This window comes from Anser cygnoides, chromosome 11 (assembly GCF_040182565.1).
Source record: "Anser cygnoides isolate HZ-2024a breed goose chromosome 11, Taihu_goose_T2T_genome, whole genome shotgun sequence".
NCBI classification, from domain to species: Eukaryota; Metazoa; Chordata; class Aves; order Anseriformes; family Anatidae; genus Anser; species Anser cygnoides.
The window spans coordinates 10,530,678-10,555,415 of NC_089883.1; the positions used below are offsets into that span (position 1 = coordinate 10,530,678).

General features: G+C 42.6%; 1 protein-coding gene and 1 non-coding gene across 8 annotated transcripts in view; both read right to left on the reverse strand.

Annotated features, from left to right (window-relative positions):
* The window catches only part of LOC106043357 (high affinity cAMP-specific and IBMX-insensitive 3',5'-cyclic phosphodiesterase 8A), a 141,683-nt gene that overhangs the window by 1,929 nt on the left and 115,016 nt on the right, over positions 1-24,738 (reverse strand). For 5 of the 7 annotated variants that reach the window (XM_048072057.2, XM_048072056.2, XM_013192768.3 and 2 more), the window contains exons 17-23: positions 23,011-23,209; positions 19,985-20,202; positions 18,991-19,123; positions 13,172-13,336; positions 12,070-12,199; positions 4,496-11,301; positions 1,257-1,324 (exon numbers count right to left, since the gene is read on the reverse strand). In XM_048072057.2, the coding sequence (XP_047928014.1) occupies positions 11,192-11,301; positions 12,070-12,199; positions 13,172-13,336; positions 18,991-19,123; positions 19,985-20,202; positions 23,011-23,209 (955 nt within the window). In that variant the 3' untranslated portion in view covers positions 1,257-1,324; positions 4,496-11,191. The remainder of the gene's footprint in view (positions 1-1,256; positions 1,325-4,495; positions 11,302-12,069; positions 12,200-13,171; positions 13,337-18,990; positions 19,124-19,984; positions 20,203-23,010; positions 23,210-24,738) is intronic. The other 2 variants (XM_013192769.3, XM_048072055.2) reach the window with 2 other exon arrangements.
* On the reverse strand, positions 1,487-1,617 carry LOC125183729 (small Cajal body-specific RNA 15). Its single transcript, XR_007166205.1, has one exon. It is a non-coding gene; the product is annotated as a small Cajal body-specific RNA 15 (non-coding RNA).

Genomic DNA, 24,738 nt, shown 5'->3' on the forward strand with positions numbered 1-24,738 from the left:
AGTAAAAGCGGAGTCCCTTAGGAAAGCCAGAAGGCACTAACAGGTCCTGCACAGCACCCCAGAGAAGACTAACACCAAGCGTATTCTGTTTAGATGGAAACCTGGGTAAAGTGCTCGTCTTGGAGAGCTGTGTTGTCAACTGAAAGGGATCTCAGATGACGCAAAACCTCTTCTCATCCATGGCCTACCTACAGACACTGGCTCACTGCTGAACTAGACCACATGAAAGGACAAAGGTTCGTTAAAAGACAAGTTGCCTTTGTCTTTGATGAGTTATGTGCTGCAAGACACATTCTTCCTGATACCTGTTGGCATTTTTCTTTCTGTTCATTTCATTACGTGCACTTGCTGGCACACAGAATAAGTTGTCTTCAGTGAAGGATGGGGGCTCATGCCTAAAGCTCTGGTATTGGCCACCTGATTCCCACAGGCTGGCCCCAATCTGCAGCAGTGATCTGCGCATCCCTGCAGAGGTTGCAGCAGCAGGAGCTGCCCAGAGGCTCTTGGGCTTAGAACAAGCTACACCCAAACCCCTTTATGGTGGGCAAAAAGACCAGAAGGCAATGCTGACCTGGCCTTCTGTACCTAGGGAGAATCATCATATTTGGTTTGTGGTAGGCTTCTGTGCAGAACAGCAGAGAGCAAGGCAGAAAAAATATAATAAAACCACAGCTGGCTGAAGAGATTAAGAAACAGAATCTGAGACTTTGCTGCAAGCATCTCTTGAAATCACCAAGCTGGCCAGAGGCATTCTCCCTCTGAGCACAGTTATTTCTGTGCTGACCAGCGGGCTAAGTCAATAGCAGGGTTCTGCAAGAAATCAAAGTGATTTGTTTTCTGGACTGCTTTTAGGCACTCCTTCCAGGGTTCTCTCAAGGCACCTTGTTCTTCCAGTATCCTGTAATAACACAGAAGCAGCACAGACTAGGTAACACAGGGACTGTGGCACAACAGGGACTTGAAACCACACCCAGAAGTCTTGGCCTCATGCAGAAAACAACAGGGTTTCCTCCTCTGGGAGAAACCACCTCCTAAGACCCAAGGTACCTTTGCATCTAGGGGTATCAAATATTTAGGATCGCTTTTTCCAATTCCCTTCTGTCCCCTCTTGATTTAAAATACCAGTACACATTGTTGCCACTGGAGGGCATCGCACCAAGCCCTTTTGCAAGGCTGCACTGGTTAACAGGTGTACGCTTAATGACGAGGGCTAAACACCCACTGCGACAAACACAGTTAGTTTTCAGACTGGTTACCATAATCCTTCAGCGTGTCGTGTCCTTCATCACCCAGTCCCGGAGCCACGGACAAAGGAACCCACGGGCTGTGAGCAAACACAGGTGAGAACATCAGAAGTGTAAGTGCAACGACAGGCAACACAGCAGCCCTAGAACGTGGTGTGGTGTGTTCTATTCAAATCAAACCCACCCCGCGTTTTCTATATAAACACTTGCCTTTTAACCTGCTGTGATTACCATGAAAAAAAACTTGTAGGTAGAGGAAGTAGGTCCTGACTTTATCTCACAGGCAGGCCTTGTTCTTCCACCGTTTATTTTAGGAGGATAGTATCAGTGGAGTCAATATAATGTCACTGGCTCCACTTTCTTAGTCCTCCAGCTAAACCTCTGTAGGAAACTCGGGGCAGTCTCAGGGTGCGACTGGTCTCTTCTAGAGGAGGCTCCGGAGCCTGGCCGCACAGCCCGCCTGCCTCCCCCGGCAGGCAGCTCCCCGTCCTTCCCTCAGGCCCAGCGGCACTGCAGCAGCCCCCAGCGGTACCGGCATCGCTCACCAGCACAGCACCGCCGGGCAGCCCGGCACCGCGCAGAGGCAGCGCCCCGCTTCCCGCTCCCCCTGCCGAGCACCGCAGGTGTCCTGGAGCCGAGCCGGTCCCTGGGCAGCCCAGCCGGCACCGCTGACTTTTTTGTTGCATCTCCTCTCGGTTGCGTTAAGGCCGACGGGCTCAGTATTGGCAGGTACCGGGGTCCGCTGTCCCAGCCCCAGCCCTGCGGGGGCCTCACGGAGCGAGGGGCCGAGCAGCGCCCGCCTTCCTCACCTGCCACGGCACCGAGGCTCCTCCGCCAGCCGGCGGCACGCGGTCCGGGGGCAGCGCGGAAATGGCGGCCGGGTGCCGGGGCCCGTCACGGCGGCTGGGCTCGCCGAGGGCCGGGGCAGCCCCCGGAGGCCGGGAGCCGAGCGGGGCAGGCCTGGGCTCTGCCCACCGCGCCCGCTGCCGCCGGGCCCCCGCCGCCGTGAGGGGTCCTGGTCCCGCCCGGCCTCGCCCCGCGGCCGGCGCCGCCGCCGCCATTTCCTGAGGGCCGGGCCCCGCCGCCACTTCCTGGCGCGCCGGGGGCGGGGGCCGGGCCCTGCCGGCCCGGAACAGAGCGGGCTCTGCCTCCGCCCCCCTGAGCTGCCCTGCCCGGGGGCCCAGATTTTTTTAGGAGGGGGCCGTGATTTTAATTTATTTGTTTTTAAAGAGAGTTCTGCGCCGGCAGCCCCGCGGGGCTGAAATGCAGCGGCCAGACTAGCCCTGAGTGTCGCAGGGCCCGTTTCTCGTTCTCCGTAACAGCCCTCTCCAAACGCTGCCATGTCGCATAGCGCCTGTCTGGTGGCAGAAGGGCCAGGCGCTGGCCAAGTTCCCGATTTATTCCAGCCCCTGTGCCCACAGCTCCCCCCAGTCCGTGAGGACACTAACTGTGCCTGTAGGGCTGGGCCAATGGTGCCATCTGAGACGCTTTGTTTGGAGGTATTTTGGAGGCATTTGGTTCTCTCTTGATCTTAAAACAAAATTCCGTGTGTTCCAGTTGGAGGCTTTAAAAACACATGGTCAGGAGGGGCCCCGGACCCTTCTGCACCTCCTGCCTCTGTTGCACACTGACCCGACAGCTGCAGGAGTACACGTGGTTAATGTGCCGGCACACTGAGGGTCAGATAGGCCTCATGGCTCCCCGGGTAGTAAAAAGCTTAATGAAGTGAACATTGAAAGCCCTCACCATTTATAATCTGAGTTATAAAGCTTTCTTGTAGCCTCCCAGGCCAGTTCCAGGCAGGAAAAAACAGCCATGGGAGAGCAAGCTGAGGGGCAAGGCAGTTGCTAAGGCTCAGCACAGAAGCAGCTGTCACGCATAAGGCCAGGCCGCTGGGCTTCGTGCATGAGTTTTTATCCTTACACAAAGCAAAGAAATAGCAGTAAAGAGCAGTAGCCATAAACCACTTCTGTGGTCTCCGTATTCCAGGGATAACAAAGCTCTGCTTGGCATCAGCAAAAGAAAAGCAAATTGCTCATCAGGCTTTTCTTCCAAGCAAAGTAAACACTGCCTACTGCCTTTCAAATGGCTTACCAAAGAGCAGTATCTAATCAAAGCCTCTTTCAAACCTGGGCTAACTACTGTTTGTGCTATTATTAACTTGAGGCAATTTGGAGGTAGGGGTCTTTGATTCCTCTGACATGAAAGGTTTAAAGAAGAGAAGGAAGTCACGGTATCGACCTGTGATGCCATGGCATACAGATAAAAGCCTAGCTGGCATTTTTGCCTGCAGAGCCTCACTATGACTTCAGGGTAGCTCAAGCCTGATTTATAAACTGCAGTTTTCCCCCTTGGGTCCCACAGAGCACAATCTTTCCGCCTCACCCACACCCCACAATGGCAGAGAGAAGGAGGTGGAAGTGTGTGGTCTATGGTAATGATTTATTAAGCCCCAAATTTCTGAGCAGGCCCAAAGAGATAACATGTATTGACATACAGGAAAGGACACTTAAGGAGCACTCTGACTTCCTCACCACCCATCAGATGTAAAATAAAGCCTTTGTTCCCAGTGCAGAACTTCACAACAACCATTTTAAATCCAGCGTCACAATGGTTATAGACTGCTCTTGCTTTGCATTCCTCTGCCTATGCATTAACCCTAGAGTTAATATCTGGCTCTTACAAAAGTTAAATAAGCAAACATCAAAGGATAAACAAAAATACAAATAAATTTACATAGGTCAATTTAAATTAGAAATTGATACTACTTTTTTCTTTTGCGGCATGTCATAAAGCAACCATCAGCTTTCAGGCTGTGCTGTGCCCTCTTGGTCCCTCAGTGGCTTTCTGCATTTTGCTAGCGTATCTTGGCAGACTCTGGGTCAAGTGCGTTGTGGTTCCAACCTCCCAAGGGCCTCACATGATTTTAGTCCTGTGAGGTGGTCCCTCGCCCCCTAAAAAGCCTTGCTGTAGTCAAGGATAGCAGTGAGCCTAGTTTTTGCCAGACCTCAGGGAGCAGCAGCTGATCAGAAGAGGTGGAATGTGTTTGAACTTTATTCAGCCACAGCACTGTGGCATTTCAGATACAGACTATAATAATAGGGCTGCATTTGCAGTCTTGGGGCAGACAATTCAGAAAGCCATAGTGATAAAAGGAAGTGGATTTATGGGTAAAAAATAACACTTCAGAGGCAGAACATGAACTGAACTAAGCCAATGAAAGAGAAATATGATTTCACTGAAATCAGTACCTTAGGAAGGTTTTTTCTTGAAAGTCCTGAGGCGGGTCTGCTGCTCAGCAAATGTTTCTGTGTGACACTAAGTGGAAAAAAAAAGAAAAACCCTTTTTTCAGATCACCTTCTAGAAACACTATTGAGTCTTGTTACAACAAAAGCAGCACAAATACCACTTTGCTAATACATACTGAGCCAGATTTAAATATGTCACTGATAATTACTTAACAAATATTGTTAGGTTTGTACTCTATGGTGGTTCAAAAGAACATTTGCTTATTTAAAACGGTTTATTTTAAAACAAGGCTTTTTGTTTTCTTTCTTTCTTTCTTTCTTTTTATTCCTGGCATGATAGAGTGCAGAAAACTTTCTGCTTTCTGACCTTGGCTTGTCAGCAATTTGTCATAGCAGGGGACAGCATATTTGCACTGCGTCTGCCAGCATGGATTTTCAGGGGCTGGGAGAGGCTGCTCAGTTTTAGGACTTGGTTGCATGGTGAGGAGAATTTCATTCTGTTCTGATAATGTCCTGAGAACTGTCTATTCATGCAGTTGGGTGCTTTCTCCCTCACTATGCCCCAAAACCGTCTGATATGATGCATGCCATTCCCAGCCCAGGCACTGGCTCTGTGTGTCGGCTGGGCACCTTGCCTGGTTCTTAGCACTTACATTCACCCTGTATCATTGCAGTCTTACTTACGGTAAACAGTGTCTGAAATAGCTGGCACCACCCACCGCTGGGGACAGGCGCTGGGACACGGTGTGCACACAGTGGTGGTTCTGGGCTGTCCCGTGAGCCTCGCTGAAGTTCAGCGAAGGTGGTGAGGGAGGGCGAATTTCTGGCTTCTCAGGAGCTCCGACCAGTATCTCTGTAAAGTGTCTGTGGCAAACCATTACGAAATCACCTGCTTTCCCAATTTCGCTTCTTGATTTTTTTTTTGAAAGTCAGCACGGTTAAGCCCAGAGCCCTCAGCAGGAGCCCAGCACCCCCCAGCTCCAGGCCAGAATTTCCCATGGGGTGGGTGCAGACAAAGCACTATGCTGCCCTGCAGCTTGTTTTACCCACTTGCAAGAGGGCTGTGGGGGTCTTCTTGTAAAGCACTTAGAGATCTATGAAGAAAAAAGAATTTTCTTATAAAGGAAAAATTTCATGTAAAGAAAAATATTAGTAGCAAAATAACATCTAATTTAGGCAAAAAGGGACATTTCCTGGTGGAAAAGCAATACTCACACATTCCGTGTTGAAAACAGTAAGGGAATTTGGTCAAACATCTATTCCATCTTCAGACTGAAGACAAAACCATGCCTCCTGCCAAGGAGCTAGGGAGCTGCAGGATCACTAGCATGACATCGTACTGCTTGGTTATAAAATGCGCTGCACACCGAACTTGGCACTCAGCGTGCTCAGGTTGAGCTGAGAGCTAATGTAATGAACTCTAGGGAAGGATTTACATCAAATACTACTCAGGAATATTAAAGACAGACAGGACCAACTTCTTACTTGAATAATTGCACACTTGCTAAATTCCTCCTTTCATTTCAAAGCCAGGCAATCACCTTCCTCACTTCCCCTCTAAAACTATATATCACTGTGCTATTCCTCGACCTCAAGAAAAATCTATGTGATTAAAGGAAGAAGTAACTTGTTAATTACCATGGACTGAACTAAGATTAGTTTTAGCTCTAGCAATGACTCTTGCCACTCGAGGGGGGGAGCAAGCAAACCAAGAAAGGCGAGATTCAAATTTCAACAAGTGTCCAAGGCTGCTTGTATTTGCTAACATAACCCCAGAGGCAGGGATGCCTGCAAACACTCCTAACTTCCATTTGTGTGTGGGAGAACAATGTAAAAGACCTTGCATACATGTCCACACTGCACGCAGTAGCAGTGCACTGCTCACAAGCTGCTTCAGTTAACTAATGCGCTCTCCTGTCTGTTGTTACCAGTGTAAGGCTTTCAGCCAATATGGGGTATTTTCCCTTTAAGTTGTATCAGAAAAAGAAGACTGCATTGTGCTGACAGTTGTTGCAAGCAGCAAGTGTCCGTTTGAACGGCAGGATTTAGTCCTAGTGTTAGGGCTGTGTGTTTGAGGGAGATCCACAGCCTGTGAAAGTTGAGGGAAGTACTTCTAGCAAATGGCGTCGGAAGAAAAATGGAAGACAAAGAAGCTGAGAGGGAAAAAATGGAAGATCAAAACATGAGAATCCTTTCCCTGGCCTGAGAAAGACCTACTGTTACTCCACAGGCTGGGCTTGAAGGTGCAGGATCTCAGATGCATTTAGAAGCCTCAAGCCCATTTTGCTTAGTGGCTCTGAATCCTCTGGCCTTTTCTAATTCAGTTGGCTTGCTTGTTAAAGAGGATGCTAACATAACCAGACAAGATTTGCAAAGCTGAATTCACTGAGGTTTGCTTGGGAAGTGTGGGTGGAGATCCTTATAGATGTTAAATAAGGAAAAAAATGAAAATATGAGACACTTTGCCCTAGTAACATTCAAAGCAGGAGTGACAGAAAACATTTAGTGGAGATACAACAAAGAAATCCTTTGCCTACAGAACCATAGCTTCAGCAAAACAAAAAAATATGTGAAGCACCTGGACATCCCCTTTGTTCTGAACCTGCAGCACAGGCTGCAGAGGGACATGGCAGTAATTTAAAAGCTTGTTTTCTGCATCCTAACATCATGTAAGGATGAAATGCAATCCATCCCACTATCATTTAACAAGCACCCCGGGACCACTGTACCTTGGAGGCATGATGTCACAGGTCAGCAGAGAGATTATTTGTTTTGAAGCTTGTGAATAGCTCTGAGACTTCATTTCGGAGTGCTCCACTCAGAGTCATGACTCAAACCCTTCTGGTCTCACAGAAAGACACAACTGGCTACAGTTTCCCTGTGCTGTCTCTGAGCATCCTGTGAGGGATTAGTAGATAGTTAATTTTATTATCCTTTCTGCTCTTTCATGTAGGAAAGGCTTTGTCATTGCTTGAATTCCTTCATGTTCATGACACATTTTCTCAAGCATCATATCAATGATGTCTCCATTGAAACAAGCAGAGAGAGCTACCAAGAAAAGCACTGAAACAAAAACCAAGACATCCATTTAATTTTGGGTGATTTTTAATTTATATAGAGCCATTGGGAAAACTAGTATGAAATCCAGCTTGAGACCTGTGACAAGTTGGCTATGCACAATACCTGCCTGGTTTCTCCTTTGTAAAAAGCAGTTATTACCCAGAATTTTATACCTATCCCTTGAAGGGACCAAGATATTCATCTCAGGCAATTTTCTGAAGTACCAACTTTTTTTTTCTTCTCCAGATCATAATAGTTCCAGACTCACCTGGAAGCAACTAAATTGATACCCAGGTTTAGCAGCAGTATTGCCTGAATGAAAATATGCAACACAAAAAACAGCTAACAATTCTGAATGGTTCATTTAATGCTCAATTGCTGAACCTTATTCAGTTTTAAAACAAGCTGTAAGATTAAAGCCCCAGAGGTGAATAAAAGAACTCTCCATTATCATGTCTACATTGGAATTTACTCTTGTATTAGCATTAAACCAAGAATAAAGGAAAAGTGTAGATTCTGTATAAGACTGCCAGACTGTCTGAAATTGGGAATAATTTTAAACATACTCTTCCAGTTCCAGTGTTCCCCTTCCACAGTCAAGGACCATCAATACATCAATAAACTCATGGTTCCTGTCCCCAGCAGAGCTCCAACCCTGGGTGCCAGACTGAAAAAGCAAAAGGGATGTAATCCACTGAGACACTCAGTGGGAAGAGAACTTGGGTGAAGATCAAGCATGCTGGTTCCAGACTTTCTTTAATTATAATCTGTCCCTGGCAACAAGAAAATTTAGATGGGCAAGAGAATGAACAGAGCTGCATTCAGTGGCTGCAAATTACTGTTTTACATTAAGTGAATTTATTGTACAGCAATACGGGCATAAATCTAGCTGATACAGAGGGCTGATTAGCACAGCTCTACACTCCAAGTAATGGCATTAAAGATGCAGTGTGAATTTCAGGGAATTAATCATATTGTTCACATCTTTTCAATGATGATTCAGCAGGCACTTTTATAGCAGATTAACTGCTTTTACCATTCGTTAATACAACCCAGAACATTAACTACCCTTATGAAGAAAGTTTTTTACCCCCTTCCTGAAGGCATTCTCTGGACTCATATGCTGTTACTTTTCCTCTCCTATCCTCTTTGCAGCTTGTTAGTAGAGATATTGAAGGTCTGATGCAGCTTTCCTCTAATGGAGCCAGAGTAGTTTTTTTCCTTGAACTAGGCACAGGAGCCTGCATGCAATGGAAGAGATTAACACCAGGTGGCAAATTACAGCTGATTACAATAGATTCATGTATATGGAGACACAGTGTAATGCTGCCAGGAAAACAACACATCTGGCAGCTAACTCACCCTCTACTTGCATGTTTCCTTTGAAAAGAGGATAGAGTGGTTTGTTGTTGTTGTTGTTTGTTTTTAACCTTCAGTAATGATTGTCAAACCCCTGGAAGATCGACGAGGACCCCGTACCCTCCATGCAACTATAATCACTGAGATATTGGTATGATCTGGATGTTTCTAGGCAGGGTCTGAGCCCCACCAGATTTGGCAATATACAAACATCGATAAAATAAAGGGAATTAGGGAATTGCCTGCTGCCCCAGCACTTAACCCAGATACCAAGTAGGAAGGGAGAACACACAAGTACGGTGAGGGCAGCACTGACAGAAAGGCACGATGCAAACACAAAGAGCAGTGAGCTACAAATAGTAGTAATCATGAATATCATCAGCTAGGAGATGAAGGAGAAACACAGAAACAGGTAACAACTGGAGCGGTCACCTGTTCCTTTCTTACCTGCTTTAAGGCTCCTGCTGCTGCAGCCCCTGAACTGCTCCACCATCCACCTCTCCTCAGCTTGTGATTCTTAAGGAATGGTTCAAAACGTCCCTTCTCTAAAATCAGTCAATTGCCTCTGAACTGACAATAGTTAGCAATTCCTTCAGTGCTTTTGGAGTGGCTTCCTGCCTACTGGAAAGGCTGACAGGATACTCCTTCAGTCCTTCAGTGGAATACAGCATGGCACTGCTTCTAGCTATGTACAGTGTCTAAGTGCACAGAAGGGTTTGATAGGTTTGCCAAGGGCAGGCCACAAACAGAGGGACTTGCTAGCCATACACCACCTTTCATCACCCTTATTGCCAATCCAACTCCCTCAACTCCTCCCTTCCCCAGACAGCAGTTATTTTAAAAAGGATTTCATGCATCTGTTCATCTGCAAACTACAAAGTACGTATACATTTCAAATGAAATGGCTAGGACTTTGACAGTTCTTAAAATATACATTTTATTATTTTCTGGTGTTTGCTATGAAGGTTTCATTCAAATTGTGAAGGTACACAGCCTTTACAAACTTGTTGAGTTAAAGGTTTTTGTTGGAGGTTTTATGTTCTGTTTCTTTCATGGCAGAGGAAAATACATACACTATAAAATGTTGAAATTCATTAGATGTTTAGTATTACCTCTTCATATATGCTGTGGAATGCTTTGTAGAAATACTATATAAAATAAGGCAGACTTTGACAGGGAATTCAGTCATAAAATTTCATGGGAGAAAACAAAAAGTTCCAACATATTATCATCTTCTGTAGCCAAGGGAAGATCAGGTGGTCGTCACTGGTTTGTGGGAGAACTACTGCAGTTCTGGTGCTCAGACAGTATACATTTCTTGTTTATTCTACTATTCTCAAGTGAGACCTTTGCAATAAAACTTATTTTAATTAACATAAATCAGACAATATTTAAACATACACATCTATCCTTACAGTGCAATAAAAATGTATCATTGTATAGTATTTTGTATTTGCATTATGAAAATAAAAGGTCTGTACATCAATTAAATGTATATTAATGAGTATGAATCATGTAAATTTGTAATGCATCTAAAGTTGGCTTTGGCTTTTAAGTATTTATAAATTCATAGAAAATATTGAACATCTAACAAAATAAATAAAACATATCATTTTAATCATAGATGCTAACGATCAACCTCAAAAATTCTTGTGTTATTTTTTACATTTGCTACTAAATTTCTTAAAGAGAACTCACTTTCAGTAGTGCTCAGAAGTGAATGATTGCACCTTCTGTGATGTGAAAAAATAGAGTACATCTATTTTTCATAGATCAAAAATTCCTTCATGGAGAGTTGCATTTTAAACGTCTGATTGTTCTACGTAACTGTCTTAAGTGCTTATAAAAAGCATGTAGCTTTCTCATAAAAGCTGTGAGTCACTATTAATAGATATTTTTCACTTGCAGAATTGAGAATTATGCAAAATCTTCTGGTGAATGTCCTTTTTTTATGAGAATTCTTCAAGGTCTTCCAGCTTCACATACTGGTTTGAAGACAGCACAAAAATATGTTCACTAATGAACCCTCTTCAGTACGAGTACTGCAGCAATCCAGTGTAATTCCACTTGATAGGCTTATTTCATTGGAGTCCACACATGGTAGTTTGTGGAAGTCAACTGCTGACCTCATGTTCTCTTGAATTTGAAAGTTCCCCAAGTGCACGGGCTAGCCTTACTGTAATACTGAAGAGACCAAAACAAATCTCAAATCACATGAACAAAAGTGAGCTTGAATAAATATGCATCTGGTTAGTAAATTACACACCATAGTCTAATTGCTATTCTGGTGGTGGTGGTCGAAGACTCCGCAGCTTCCTTTCATCTAGTCCTTTCCAGTATTTAAAGTTATTATCCAGATGCTGCATCAAATTTGGCAGGTCTGCAAATGCTAGGGAAGAAAGGGCAGAGTGTATTTAGTTTGCAGAATTGGAACAGTCACATGATTCTGTCTGCTTAAATATCACTTAAAATGTCTGGGCAACTGTGTTAAGTAGGAAAGCTTAAATCTGTCATACTGGTACTTGAAATGTTTCTGGCTTTATAGCTCTCATCACTCATGTATCTTCCCAGGCTACTGAGAACAATTCTGTGAGTCTACTTAATACGGGTATTGCAAGCACCAGCAAAGGGGTGCAGTTTTGCAGGAGGGGCATAACTAATTATGCCTGTAATTATACTACTTTATCGAATCTCAGTCACGTCATGATCTGGCATTCAGGAGAGTCACATTTCTGACCACTTTTACCATGGAGGCAGCACTTGGAAGGAAATAGCTGCTCCCCCAAGCAGTTTCCAGACTGTAGAAATTTTTCTTGAAGAGTAACTGATATTAACACAGACAAAATGATTATGCCTAAAGTGCTATCAAAGAGAATGTGTTCTGTTCTCCATTTACAGGGAAGCAAGTTTTAAAAAAAAAGAAAGTTAAAAACTGCCTGAAACTAATATATTAAAGAGAAGCCACGGGAATATAGTTTGTAGCAGTATCAAAATACTTCTAAGCAATAATGAAGCTATTAAGCTTACTTGAACTGTAAAAATCTTTCCTTTTTTTCCCATTTTCTTTAGGAGCCATAAGAAAGCAATTTTATATCACAGTACTTTCAAATGTTTACAAAATGCTTCTTGTCAGGAAATACAGCAGAGTTTCACTTACCGTCCCAGGCATCAAACATATCAGTGATGAAGTAATCGATGAATGATATTTGTGACTTGGGGATGCTGCAAGTATTTCTGTCAAAAACTGGCATCACAACAGGTAAACCTTGTCTCTTTTCTTCATCAGTCTGCAAAGAACACTCTTGTGATTATTCCACGACACATTACATTAATGGGTTCTTTTAGCAGCAGATTGTTTGACAGCAACTAGAGCATGCAACTGCTAAATAAACAGAGAAACCTCAAGAAATCTGAAGAAGCAGCAACTTAATCTTAAGCACCTACTTGCACAGGTTTCAGCCAAACAGTAGCTGAATAGTGCCTTCCAGTGTTTTGCACAAAGTGACATTTATCATCTGCATTTACACACAAAGCTGTCCTTAAGTTACTCTGTGCATTACTAATTGAAGTTATGACTGCTTCGGAGCTAAAACATGCATATCCATGGTCAGACTCTAATAGAAGAGAATTCTGTGCAAATAAGAGGTAGCAAAGTATCTTTTTTATCCTCTTTTTTTCTTTTTCTTTTTTTTTTCCCATTGAGGTACCAAGGCCCAGTTTCAGTATTTGGTCTGTCACCAGTAATAATGAATCTGCCTGCCCCATGTTCTCATCTTCCTAAAACCCTTCTTCAGCATGGTTTACTAAGGTCTTAGAGTATTTTTTGTAGTGAGTGCTGCTCCCATGCTAACACTAGAACCTCGTAATCCTATTCTTGAGACATAGCCAGCATGTGGATATTTAGAAGGCACCCTTCCTCTGCCTTGTGATGGGAACACATGCAAGCAAAATGCACACACACACACACAAAAAAAAAACCCCACAACCTCCAAACTGAACAATTTAAAGGCTTAAGTTTTTCAAAAACTGCATTATAGTCTTGAAGAATTTGCATTGTAGATGTCAACTTTCTTCTGTCTGAAGGTATCTAGTATTGGCATGAGTAATATCCCATCATTTCAGATTAAAACAACCAGTATTTTTCAGATTGCTTAATGCACCCTTAGATGTTTTGAAACATTGGCAGTATATGCACGCTTCTATTTGCTTTTACAGAGATGCTCACCTGTAATGTCAGCAGCCCTTTTTAGCGGCCTTACCTGTGCAAAGTACTCCTCAGAGATGCGTCCAGCCCACTCTATACATTGCTCTATGGGTCTGCATGGATTGGAAATGTCTGCACACTTTATCAACATCCGTTTGATAAGGATACGGTTTTCAGGAGACGTGAGAACAGTTTTGATTGATTCTCCATCACCATTATTCTGTAACATTCGAGAATTAAAAGCAATCCATTAACAAAAAACTGTTAGCTGTTACTCAAAAGCTTTGTGCCTTGGGAATGTTTTCAGCAGATCCTATAGGGATCGGTCCTGTTACTGACTATCATATTTGATGTCCAGCTGAATTTATAGGGGGATTATGAAAGTTAGCCACAGCTCTGAGCTAGCACCGAACTCCAGTTTCTGGATTCATTCACTGTATTTGTGACAGATCTCTTGGGCATTTTTGGGCAAGTCACCTAATCCCTCTATGCCCTACCTGCCTCTAAAAGTGTGGAGAGGATCCATTTATCACTGCACACATAGTGATGAGCACTATGCAGGCAGAAAAATGTAATTCTCTGCTGAAATGCAAGGATTAATAGACTTGCACATTAACAGTGGAATAGCTGGTTTAACAAAAAAAGAACTGACACGACATGCACAGTCGTCCTCTGCATGCAAATCTCACCAGCATGAGCATCGATCATTATGACAGCGCTGCTGCCATTAGGAGAGCCAGATCCCACACTGCCTCTCAGGCGTGCTCCTCGTTCCCTTCCACTGCAGCTATGTTAGCCCATCAGTCTCTGACCTGACTGGGCATTTTGCTTTCTGAGAGTTTATCGGTATTAAAGCAATATATTAAAACCATGCTTCTGAACAGCCTCATCTTTCCTCTGCAAGTCTAGGAAAGGTTTCAGCCCACACACAGCTTATATTTGGTTCCCAGGCTGCACATACAAGCACGTCAACAGTACTCTATATTTGGAGCCAGCATACAGCTAATATGAGTAAAGGTTCCAAGGATCCAGATTGGAAGCTATTTTCTGTGGAGCTCTGATGAAGTGAGTTTCCAAAGAACAGACATTCAGGATTAAAATATCTTAAAAAATCACATCTAAGGACCTTATTATTACCTGACTCTTTCAGGATGAGTAGGTACAGAAATTTATAAAGTTTCATCTTCTACTTGGAAAAAAAAAAGAAGTGAAGCAAGGAATATACTAGACTTCTCTAGCACACAACAAGGTTTTGGTCTGTAGTCAATGCAGTGAAGGAGTCACAGGAATAATAGCAAGAACAATAAGCCACCAGTTTCTGCAGCACTTTGCACAAAGAGGGAGATACTAGCCAGCTTCTACAAAGCAGCAGAAACATTCTGATCTTTTATTAGGACATATTTTTCAGAAGAAAGTTCTTCTGAGGAATAAAGTTCTTTCTGAAGGAAGAAAATAATAATTATTAGATTATTAATTGTCATTTGGTAGGCTACTGGTTCAGAAACATCAGCCCCACAATTCCTACTGAAATGAGACTCTCAAACCAATTCTTTTCCCTCATTTTTAGATATGCAGAAGGGAAAGTACAGGGGAAACAAAGTGAGTTGCATACATCTCCAAATGCATAGGAACATGAGGCAAGAGAAAGTCAACATAAAGTAACAGAGGCTCCAGAAACAAAAGCAATGTGTAAAAACTAAGGACTGAAAATGAGTAGAGATCATTCAGCTAAGGGTAGTAGAGAATATCCTCCTAGGTAAACCACCAGGAATCAAGAAAGGATGTTTGCTTCCGTGATCCATTCAAACCAAGGGCACAGCTCTACTTGCTGGATGCGGATGTCTTGGGAATAAAATGTGCTAACTGTGCTTAGTCCCAGCATCCTGCTCAGAGTGCAGAGGTGTCTCTGCATGTCAGATGTTGGCTTCCTGTCATGGGCTTAGGTGACATCATGAAGGGAAATGGGAGGATAAAGGATGCTGGAGCTGGAAAGGATTTTTTTCAGTTTATGAAACAAAAGAAGAAAGGAAGCAAACAGAGCAGCTTCTCAGCATGGCTCGTTGAACAAATATGTACAAAAATAATAAATAAAAAAAATAATAAGTGGAACTGTCCCATTTGGAACACACGGTTGGCAGCTCAGCCTGCAAACATTACACTGAGTCACAGCCATGACTGGAAATCGGGCCAGGAAACACACGCTGCCGCTGCAACCAGATATACGACCAGACTTGAAAGGGGATCTGTCAGTGTTGTTCTGCTAGTAACAAGCACAGCAAATGATTGGTTTCACCCACTCACCCATTACAGGCCTTTTAATAGGAACCTGCTGAACTGAGAAACTCCCAACTAAAAGAAGGAAAACATTTTGCTTCTTGAATTCGATAAAAATTATATAGCCTTTGTCTTTATACCCAATTTTGGGCAGAATTTGCTGTGAATCACAAATGCTTTGTGGGGCAGATTATTTCTCTGCAGCCCCTGGCCCTCAAGGGCAGAATCAAACTTAGTTTGATTCCTGTATGTCACTGTCCTTATTTTTACTGCCTGACTGTACAGGCCCAGGCAGCAGCAGCCATCCAGCTCTCCGTAACAGGCAAGGAGAAGAGTGTGGCTCTTTGGACAGACACTGCTGCTCAGAAAGTTGCTGCACCCCACGCCTTGAGGCTGCGAGGGGGCTCAGCGCACTGGGCCAGGCCAGGCCACAGCCCTCCAGCAGGACGGAGCACCCCAGAGCTGCACACCCAGAGTGGCGTGCTGCACCCAGCAGCAGCAGCCCCCTGCTTCTCCTCCGTGTCTCTTCCTCTCTCTGGGAACAGGCCCCCAGAGGGGCTGTGCCTTCTGCATCCCTGATGGCTATAAACACGAGCCTCTTCTAGGCAGTTCTGTAGGTAAAATTACTCCTGCCTTCGTGGATGGGCTAGATAATCTCTTCGTCCCTTCTACATTGCCTTCTACGTTGCATCCCCTACTTCACAGGTTTCTGCAACTCCTTTTAGTCCTCCTTCCTCATCACAACAGCCATTATCTCCTCCTTGCTTCTGTCAGATATAACCATTACTCATCCTCCTTTCTTCCCCCATCTACTCCCTTTTTACTCCTTTTCTTTCTGACTGGAGAATAGCTCCTTAGTGTGCCTACATGCCAGGCTAAACTGGGGGCTGAGCAGGGCTGCAGTATGGTAGCACTGGGATGAATAAAGGAGCTGCCAAACAGCTCCTTCATCTGCAGACTTGTGTGCAGAGAGAGAAGTGCCCTAGCTTTTCCTGGCTAGCTCACTTACTTGTAATCTACAAAGAATTACTCCCCCTTCTTTTTCTCTTGTTTGTTACAATCAAGGAACCGAGCAGCGAAACATTTACCCTTACAATTTTCCATCCATTTTGCTGGCTTTATGTTTCCATTAAACAATCCTGAAACAAAAAATGTTTATCCAGCATCCAAATATATGTATTAGCGTGCTATTTCTTACAATCGTTCAACAACAACAACAAAAAATCTACATCTACAGCTATGGTTGTAGGCTAGCCTGCAGACTGATACTTCACATCAAAAGATTTTGTTTAATACTGTCCATAATTGCCAACTGAAATTATTTGGTTGAAGTTTCCCCATCAGGTGTCTACCTCATGCAGATTTTTTTTTCTTGAAAATTGCAGTTAAAAATGATTTGGTGGCTTCTAAATATGAGATTGGGGAAATAAGGTCTTCATGCTGATGTTAAAAATTACTGCTGTTTCTCACATCTTCATGAATGAGGACCTGGAATTCAGTTAGAGGAATGGTTTTGGGTTAAGCCAGTCACCGTCTCTGAAAAGCTGCTGGACATGTTACAAATTTTGGAAAAAAAAAAAAAAAGTGGTTTGTGTATATTCAATAGGGACTGCTGGAGCCTGGGTCTGAACAAGACTCTTGCTGCAACTGTAGTTCTTGGCTGTGCCGGATCAGACACTGTCCAAATCCAGGTTTTATAACTAAGAACAGGGAGCCTCTCTCTCCCTTATTTGCAGTAAACAAAACCTGCAGAAAAACAGCAGCAGAGAAGAGGAGGTTGTTGCCTGCTTTGAATGCAAAAATGGAAAAGGGAACAAGTAGAATGGCATAAAAATCCTGGGAGCTGTGAAAGAGAGAGCAGACGAGCAAGCCAATACCGTTGGAAGAAGGGAGGAAGGCTGAAACAGGAAAGATTTCATGAGTGCGAGAACTAGTGCAGGGAAAAGGAGGGAGAGGCAGAGCTAGTGAGAAGCCAAGGATCAAAATGGTGGGTGAGAACTGAAAACGGCATGACAAGACAGTGGGCAGTGAAGAGACTCAAAGAAGTCAAAGAAGAGTCAGTGAAAACAGAATCTGAAGATAGAATTCAGGCCTGAATGCACTGTAATGGGCATATAAATGGAGCCGCTACTTTGAAGAGATGGTAGTCCTTCCATTTGGTAACCTCTGACAACTTTACAATTTAAGCATGTTTTTTCACTATTCTTTCTTTATTTGTAAAAGGTAGGAGACCAACTGTGATAAGAAAGGCTTAGCTATTAAATGATGAATCTAAGGACAAACATGCACAAACTAGTTCTGGTCTTCTCTAGGTGCTGGTAGCAGTGAGCAGGCACTTAAAGTGTAGGCATGTCCTAGGTGGTAAACAACTACACAAGGTCCAACACAGCACCCACAGAAGTCAACAATATTTGTCTGTGACTTTAAAACCTTCTGCAACATAGAGCTGTCTGGGAAAAATACTTCACAGCCACAGAATTAACAGCCTTTCTCCTAGTTTAGTCAGTAAAACCAGTATCCTACTGGGACTTTGTCTCCACATTCATGTAGTTCTCATTAGCATCTCTGGGTGCCAAGAACAAAGCTAATTCTAGCATATACTCTTGTGGACAAAGGTACTTTCCTACAATTAAGCTGAAGTCTGCTTCTGATGGGTAAGGAGCAAGATCTGTCCCTCTCCCACCTTCTGATAATAAAAAGACTGCCCACCCCCACTGCACACAACAGTCATAAATGTGGCTTTCTAAAAAAGCATTGTAAGAAAACACAGAAAACCATTACAGCTCCTGCAGGACATTGCCACTGTTGCAAACTTTATTATAACCATTTCTGAAAATCTTCTCTTTGCAAAAACCATTCCAACAAAATTATACACTGCTCTTACTGGCAAAAAAATCTGCTGGTTGAAGCTGTTATTGAAACTGGTGTGGTTTTTTAGAATGAGTTCCTAACAGGCAATTTCATTGTGTCCATGGGGTTCCAGATGGTTATTGATTATGTCTATATGATACATAATGCCACCATGATCTATTTTAAAGATTAAAAAAGAAAGTAGGTAGAAAACCCATGAATGCTGCCAGGCAGCACTGAAAGCTGAGGGCCCTCATTTCCACAGACTGTGCCATATGGCAGTCAGTATACCTGCCCGTATGCTGCACCACCAGTGGTTCCCGTTGTGAGTGAGGGAGTAATTGAGCTTCTGTTCTGAGACAAATCTTGGCCCCTTTGCAGAAATGGCCAAAAAGAATGCGAGGTCTTGCTGCTAGCACTCTCCCCATGGGAGTGACTGGGTTCATCAAAATGACATTTTTAACAGGAACATATACAGGCTTCTGGTCCCTAGTACATGGCTGGTTCTCATAAAACGTCATAGTGCTGCAATATTAATAGGAACCGAGTGAGTCCCACTCATCCTCAAAATGGGCGATGATGACATTAAGTAGATAGGCATTGAAACCCAGAGGTGAAAGACACATTTCTAACCTCTCTTTCTCCATGTTTCTCATGAACTTTCTCGGAATACCACATGGAGATTTCCTACTGCCAAGGGTTCCCAGTCCCTGCTTATTCATTTTAAGGAAGATTTGCAGTGTTGCTTACCCCATTTTCTTCTAGCGCTGCCAAGGGTTTATTAATGCTGTTGACAAACTTGTTGACATGCTCAAAGTGCTTTGTCATTTCTGTTGCTAAGACCATGTCAATAATGGCTTGGCGAAGGGTTCGATACTCATTCCTGTTTAAAGAAGGAAACAATTAAGAATGTTGGCTGGTTCACAAAGGGCTGCTTGCTAAAACAAGTCTAACAAAAATGCTAAAGACCATTTGTGCTGCTGAGAGGTGCGAGGGGAAGAAAGAATAGTAAGAAAGGCTTGGGTAGTTGCATCTATGCTGGATGAAGTACCCTTTGGTGTGCAGAGACATATATGCTAGAGGCATGACTGGATCTCTGGGAGAAACAGCGTAGGAGCTGTGCAAAAGCAATGGCACCAGCTACTCAGGAGGGCTGCCAGGACACATCACACCGGTGCGTTCCCAAGGCTTTTAGCACAGACACTCAACCACAGCTCAAGCTCCTGCCAAGTTTTCAGCAATACTTTTCAGCTGTATCTTGAATCAGCCAAGGCAGTGGTCATCCTCACCCTAAATGTCTTTCCTGTTCTGTGCTGGAAGGAGAAGAGCAGGTCCTTCACTATCCTTCCCATTGCAACAAGACATTTAATGTTTTAGTGATTCTTCCTGACTCTTTCCATCTTTGTTCTACCCAGCAAACATACATCCACTCAGCCATAGTTTATCTTCAGTGTCCAAGAATACAAAATGGGACTTTGCTAACATCAGGATTTACACTGTATGCTCCTTAGACAAGGTCTGTCTTTTCATTCACAGGAGAAACTGAAACCATGGAATGACTCCTAAGCCTGTGCAGGACAGGCAGAAGTACTGTACTGTTTTAGAAGCAAACTTTCACAAAGGCTACATACAGTTATCCACAAGGCATGCTCTCCTCTAGGATGCTTGTTTGCATTATCTTGTACTACACAGAAGAAACCAAGAGATGTTAGTGGGCAGACAAGGACCCTGTGTTTAAGCTTACCTCTCCATGTTTTTAAATATATTGCATTTGTCATCCCGGGTGGTGAGCTGGAAAGCCAGGGCAGCATGATGGCTCTCCAGCACTGCGGTGTCATTGTAGAGAATTGCTAGCTCACTGCCAGCATTGCACAGGAAAGAATTTGTTCTTCCTGGGTGATCCACGTCATGGACTGTGGCAGCAATAAGTGCGGCAACCTCATCAATCGGATCCAAGGTTTGCTGAAAATAGAAAGATGCTTAGTTTTCCTGGCAGACTCATTAGAAACCCTACTCTGTCCATAAAGGTTAAGCCAAGTTGCTAAGGGAGAAAAGCCAGAACTCTGCAGATCAGTAAGGGTCAGATGTTCTAGACAGAGCAATGGAAAATTCATTATAAGCTTCACTGAACACTGCATGACTTTTTAAGTCATTTTGTTCCTCTTGAATTTTGCCTTAGCCACACCTTTCACAAAGCACATCAAATTAAATAAATGTGAAGTAATAAACTAGTTTGTGTTTTCTAACAACACATAAACCACCTTCACTCAAGTTAGGGAAATACCCTTGGAAAAAAACCTAACACTGCTAAATATAATTCTATTTCCAACAGACTCCTTCATTTCTTTTGGACACTGAATGTGTCCTAATCATATTCCACGTATGTGTTGGCTAGGTTTGTGATTTGTAAAGAATAGTTCACATACATCCAGTTCTATAATAGCGTCCTGAGGCTACAGCTAATATGAGTTCTGTGAAGAATTCCTGATGGTTTATATCCATGGAAAAATTACGTGACATTGTTCTGTGCTCGCTGTATCAGATTCAGTTTCTTTTACCATGCTGCACTCCATGTTTTCTGTCTACTTGCACTGGTTATTGCTTTATGTCTAGTTACAATTACCCTGTCAGAAAACACAAAACTATTTGATTTTTAAGGTTTTATACTGTAAGTTTTAATACTGTACTAATAGCATAGAGGAGAAAAAACACCAAGGATCTCAGAAAACTTTACTGTATGCTTTTTGAAACTAGCCTTTATGCTGTGTTTACGCTGCACTTTTTGTGAAGGACCATAAATACAAAGCACTTATATTAAAAAAATTTAATAAAACGAAAGAGACATGAGCAGAATTGTTCCCAGCTGACTCTAGATGCAGGACAGATAATTTCCAGTCCAATTAGCTTGAGTTAAGGTCCAAATTTTTTACTGACTTTGATTGTACCATTCACAATGGTCAGACTTTTCACTCATACTTTTTCACTCAGTAGAAAAGACTGTGCATACCTTATTTCACTGTGTGAAATTAATGCAGTGACTTTGATGGAGAAAGGATATTATTCACTGAGGACTGCAAAAAGGTTCTTGTAGAGAAAAAGAAAAGGCAAAGAAGTATTTCTACCCTAGGTTCATAGTTACCATTGTCTGAAATACTATCTCCTGTGTGTTAGGTTCTTCCTTCTTTCTTTCAGCAGCTGCTCATGGGATTCTAATTTTGAGGTATAAAGTTAGGAAAGAGGGATTTTAGAACAAGTTCTCCTGGGAAGGCCACACTGATCTCAGTCTGGCTGAGAAAGACTCGTGTAGATGGAAAGTGGCAAGAAACTGGAGAATACTTGACCTGTAGGGCCACAGCAATTATCTCATGCTTATTTCCTGAGTGTGACATAACAAACTTCAAAGGGATTTACAGTACCTTTACCTCTGACTCCAGGTCAAGGATTCTAACTTTGTCATGTTAACTCCTGTGGCACAGAAGTGGAAATGATTCTGAGAATACTGCTTCAATTTGGGAGCCAGAAAGTTTTCCCAGACAAGAACTGAGTTCAATTTACTAAAAAAAAAATCTCTGTGTGATTCTGAGTGGCAGAATCTGGCCTTCTGTATTTAACTTAAGTTGAACTCTGGACAACACAAAAGCAGCTGGGCTGTAAATCTGAGAAGATAAAGAGAGAATCTTGAACTTTGATTCTACTCCTTCTGTTGCAACATTTTTTTTTCTTTTGCTATGCCTACAGAGGAATGGAAATAACATTTTTGAAAAGGAGGAGGCAGTCATGCTTCTGTGGCATTGAAATGATTCCAGATCTCGTCTGTTTTTCATAGATGTTCTTGGGAAGACCAGTTAAACCTCTGGCAAATAAGGGACTGCAAATATCCTGTGAAGTTCTATTCCCACTTGGCATATGGTATCTGTGAGTCAGCCTCTGGAGAGCACACTAATAAGCTGCAGCTCCAGGTTAAGGGACTTACTACAATTTTAATGAGCTGTCAGAAGCTTGTTTACAATCACAAATGTCTCAGCCGAGTGCCCGTCACTAGCACTATCCTTAGGCAGGCCAATTCAGGGTAGGAATTTCTATCTAAAAATGCAACTCAGAAATACGTACTGCCACTCCACTGCGTACACTTGCAAGCACTGTTTTAATTCCCCTTCTCACACTCCAGTCTGCCCTCTGGGTGTGTGAGAACAAAGGCTGCTCTGATTTATTCTGCTTGTCAGAGGCTCTAATACACCACTGGGCATTATGGTACAAGGAACTTCAACAAGTAATCTGTTTCAACAATCTTCTCCAACGCAGTCTCTTTAAGCCTCAGGGCATCTCGTCCAGTGGGTAATACAGCTTTGGAAGCACCAAAAATATTTTACGGCCTATATTGTCCTGGGAGTCTTTTGCAAAATGACCATCAAAAGGCATACGAAATGATGATTGATTAAATCTGTATGTGTGGAGACCATCACAAAAATAGTGTCATTAGCTCATCTATATGAGAAAAATTAACTATACCAGGAATTTTTGTTTTAAAAGGAGGTTCCCTTATTCTGATCAAGAATAGCTCAATTCCTGTAATACTAGTATCTATTCTTCCACATATACTACACAACAGATCCTAGAACTTGTGTAAAGCAACCCAGTTCTTTGACCTCAGAGCTGCCACGTGGGTTAGCACTAAGTAGACATATGGGTCTTGGCATCTTTTCTGAGAGGTCTTGCTTTAATCCCACCTGTACTTCCCACCTACACTGTTTCTTAGAAATGTGGACTCACCTTTACTCTTTCTTTAGACAAGAAATAAGCAGTGGCATGTAGCACATCTGCTGAATGAGTAGAATTATGATAGGAGTTGGAGGAATGGTAGTTAGCTTCAATAACTTGTAACCACGACCTCAGAGTTGATTCTGAACAGTTTAGGAATTCACAGATTCCAAAGCGAGCAAATATTTTGAGACCCAGATAAACCAAGGGCCTGTGGAGAAAAACAAACGCAAAGTTTTAAAACAAATGAGGTTGAAAGCACATTACATAGTGTGAATAGTATGAATCTATCCTTTTTTTTTTTAACCAATGACATGTCAGGTCAGTATACAGACTTGCTTGTTTCAGAATTGCAATCCAGATCTGTAGAAACCTTCCTATCACATGCTGACTCTCAGAATATGCCAGTTCCTCACACTATCAGGAATATTAAGCAGGCTCTGTATTTATGCTGTACTCCATGTAGCAGCACTTTGGGGCTTGGGGAAACTATGCTGGATAAATGTAGACTGCAGCTAAAATGAGATAAATTATTATGTACTAAACACAGAACATTAGAGGAGGGAGGTAATCTTACTACTGCCAGTTTCCTAAACTAGCTTGTTTACTGTTAGGTTAAGTATATCTATACTATACATTGCTGCAAACAGTGTTATTTGTGTTCTGCAGAGCTGCTCCATTTCTTTCACACCCTCCACTTGAAGGTTTCCATTGCTCGTTGACTTTGTATGCAATAGAGGATGAGATATGGAAGCATTCTGGAAGTAAATGAAAACAGGTGCTGGCTGGGATTTCGCTAAAGTGAGATCTCCCTGACTGCTAGATCGTTAATACCACATGTACCACTGCCAAAGATCTCTCCAGGTTTCTGTGTCAGGGAACCGCAATGTCTAGTGTAGTAAGCTTAGATTTAATGAATTATCTTGGCTTACTACCATATGTCTGCTTAGGCTTGAAGACAGTACTAATAACATATTCATGGTTGTGATTCATTGAAGATCACCTTAATTCCCTTAATAAATGAATTGCCTTTATTTAATAGCAGCAGGAAGCAATCCTAATTATAATATCTTTAGGCAACAAAACACCTCCTTTGTCCTCCTGTGGCCTCTTCAAACCACTAAGAAAAGATAAACCTGTCTGGTCATCTCATACATGTTACCTGGGATATTTAATTCTTTAAGTTACTGCAATGTGCATATTAAAATTTGTAAATCACACTGACTACGTTAATTTTATTTTTCAATCACTGTATCTATAATACTTTATCAGAAATAAAAATGTGGAAAAAAAAGAACCTAAAATAATGGTGCAAATTTCTTTATTTACAAAGAAATTTAAAGTTGTATCACTTTAAGGAAGAAAAAAATTCTGAATGTTTTCCATCTTTTTGGCTCAAAAAACATTGCCTAAAATTGAAGTGTGTATGTGTTAATTAAATACCTTCGTATCTTGTTTAGACATTGTTTTTCAAAGCTCTCATGGATCTGGGATTTTGATGGGGGCTTAAGATAGTCAATTCATTGCAGAATCTAGCCTCCAAATTACAATCTCACAGAAGATTTAAGCTAAGACAAACCATTATACATGAAACTAGACCCTGAGGAGAATTTTTGGTAGGCATCAGGAAATAAAACCAAGGATTTAAACAAAAAGATTGATTTACAATCATAGTGGGAGCACTTGCTAATGAAGTACAGACTATCAAAACTTTTGGAAATGTCTGTGATGGAAATTGGT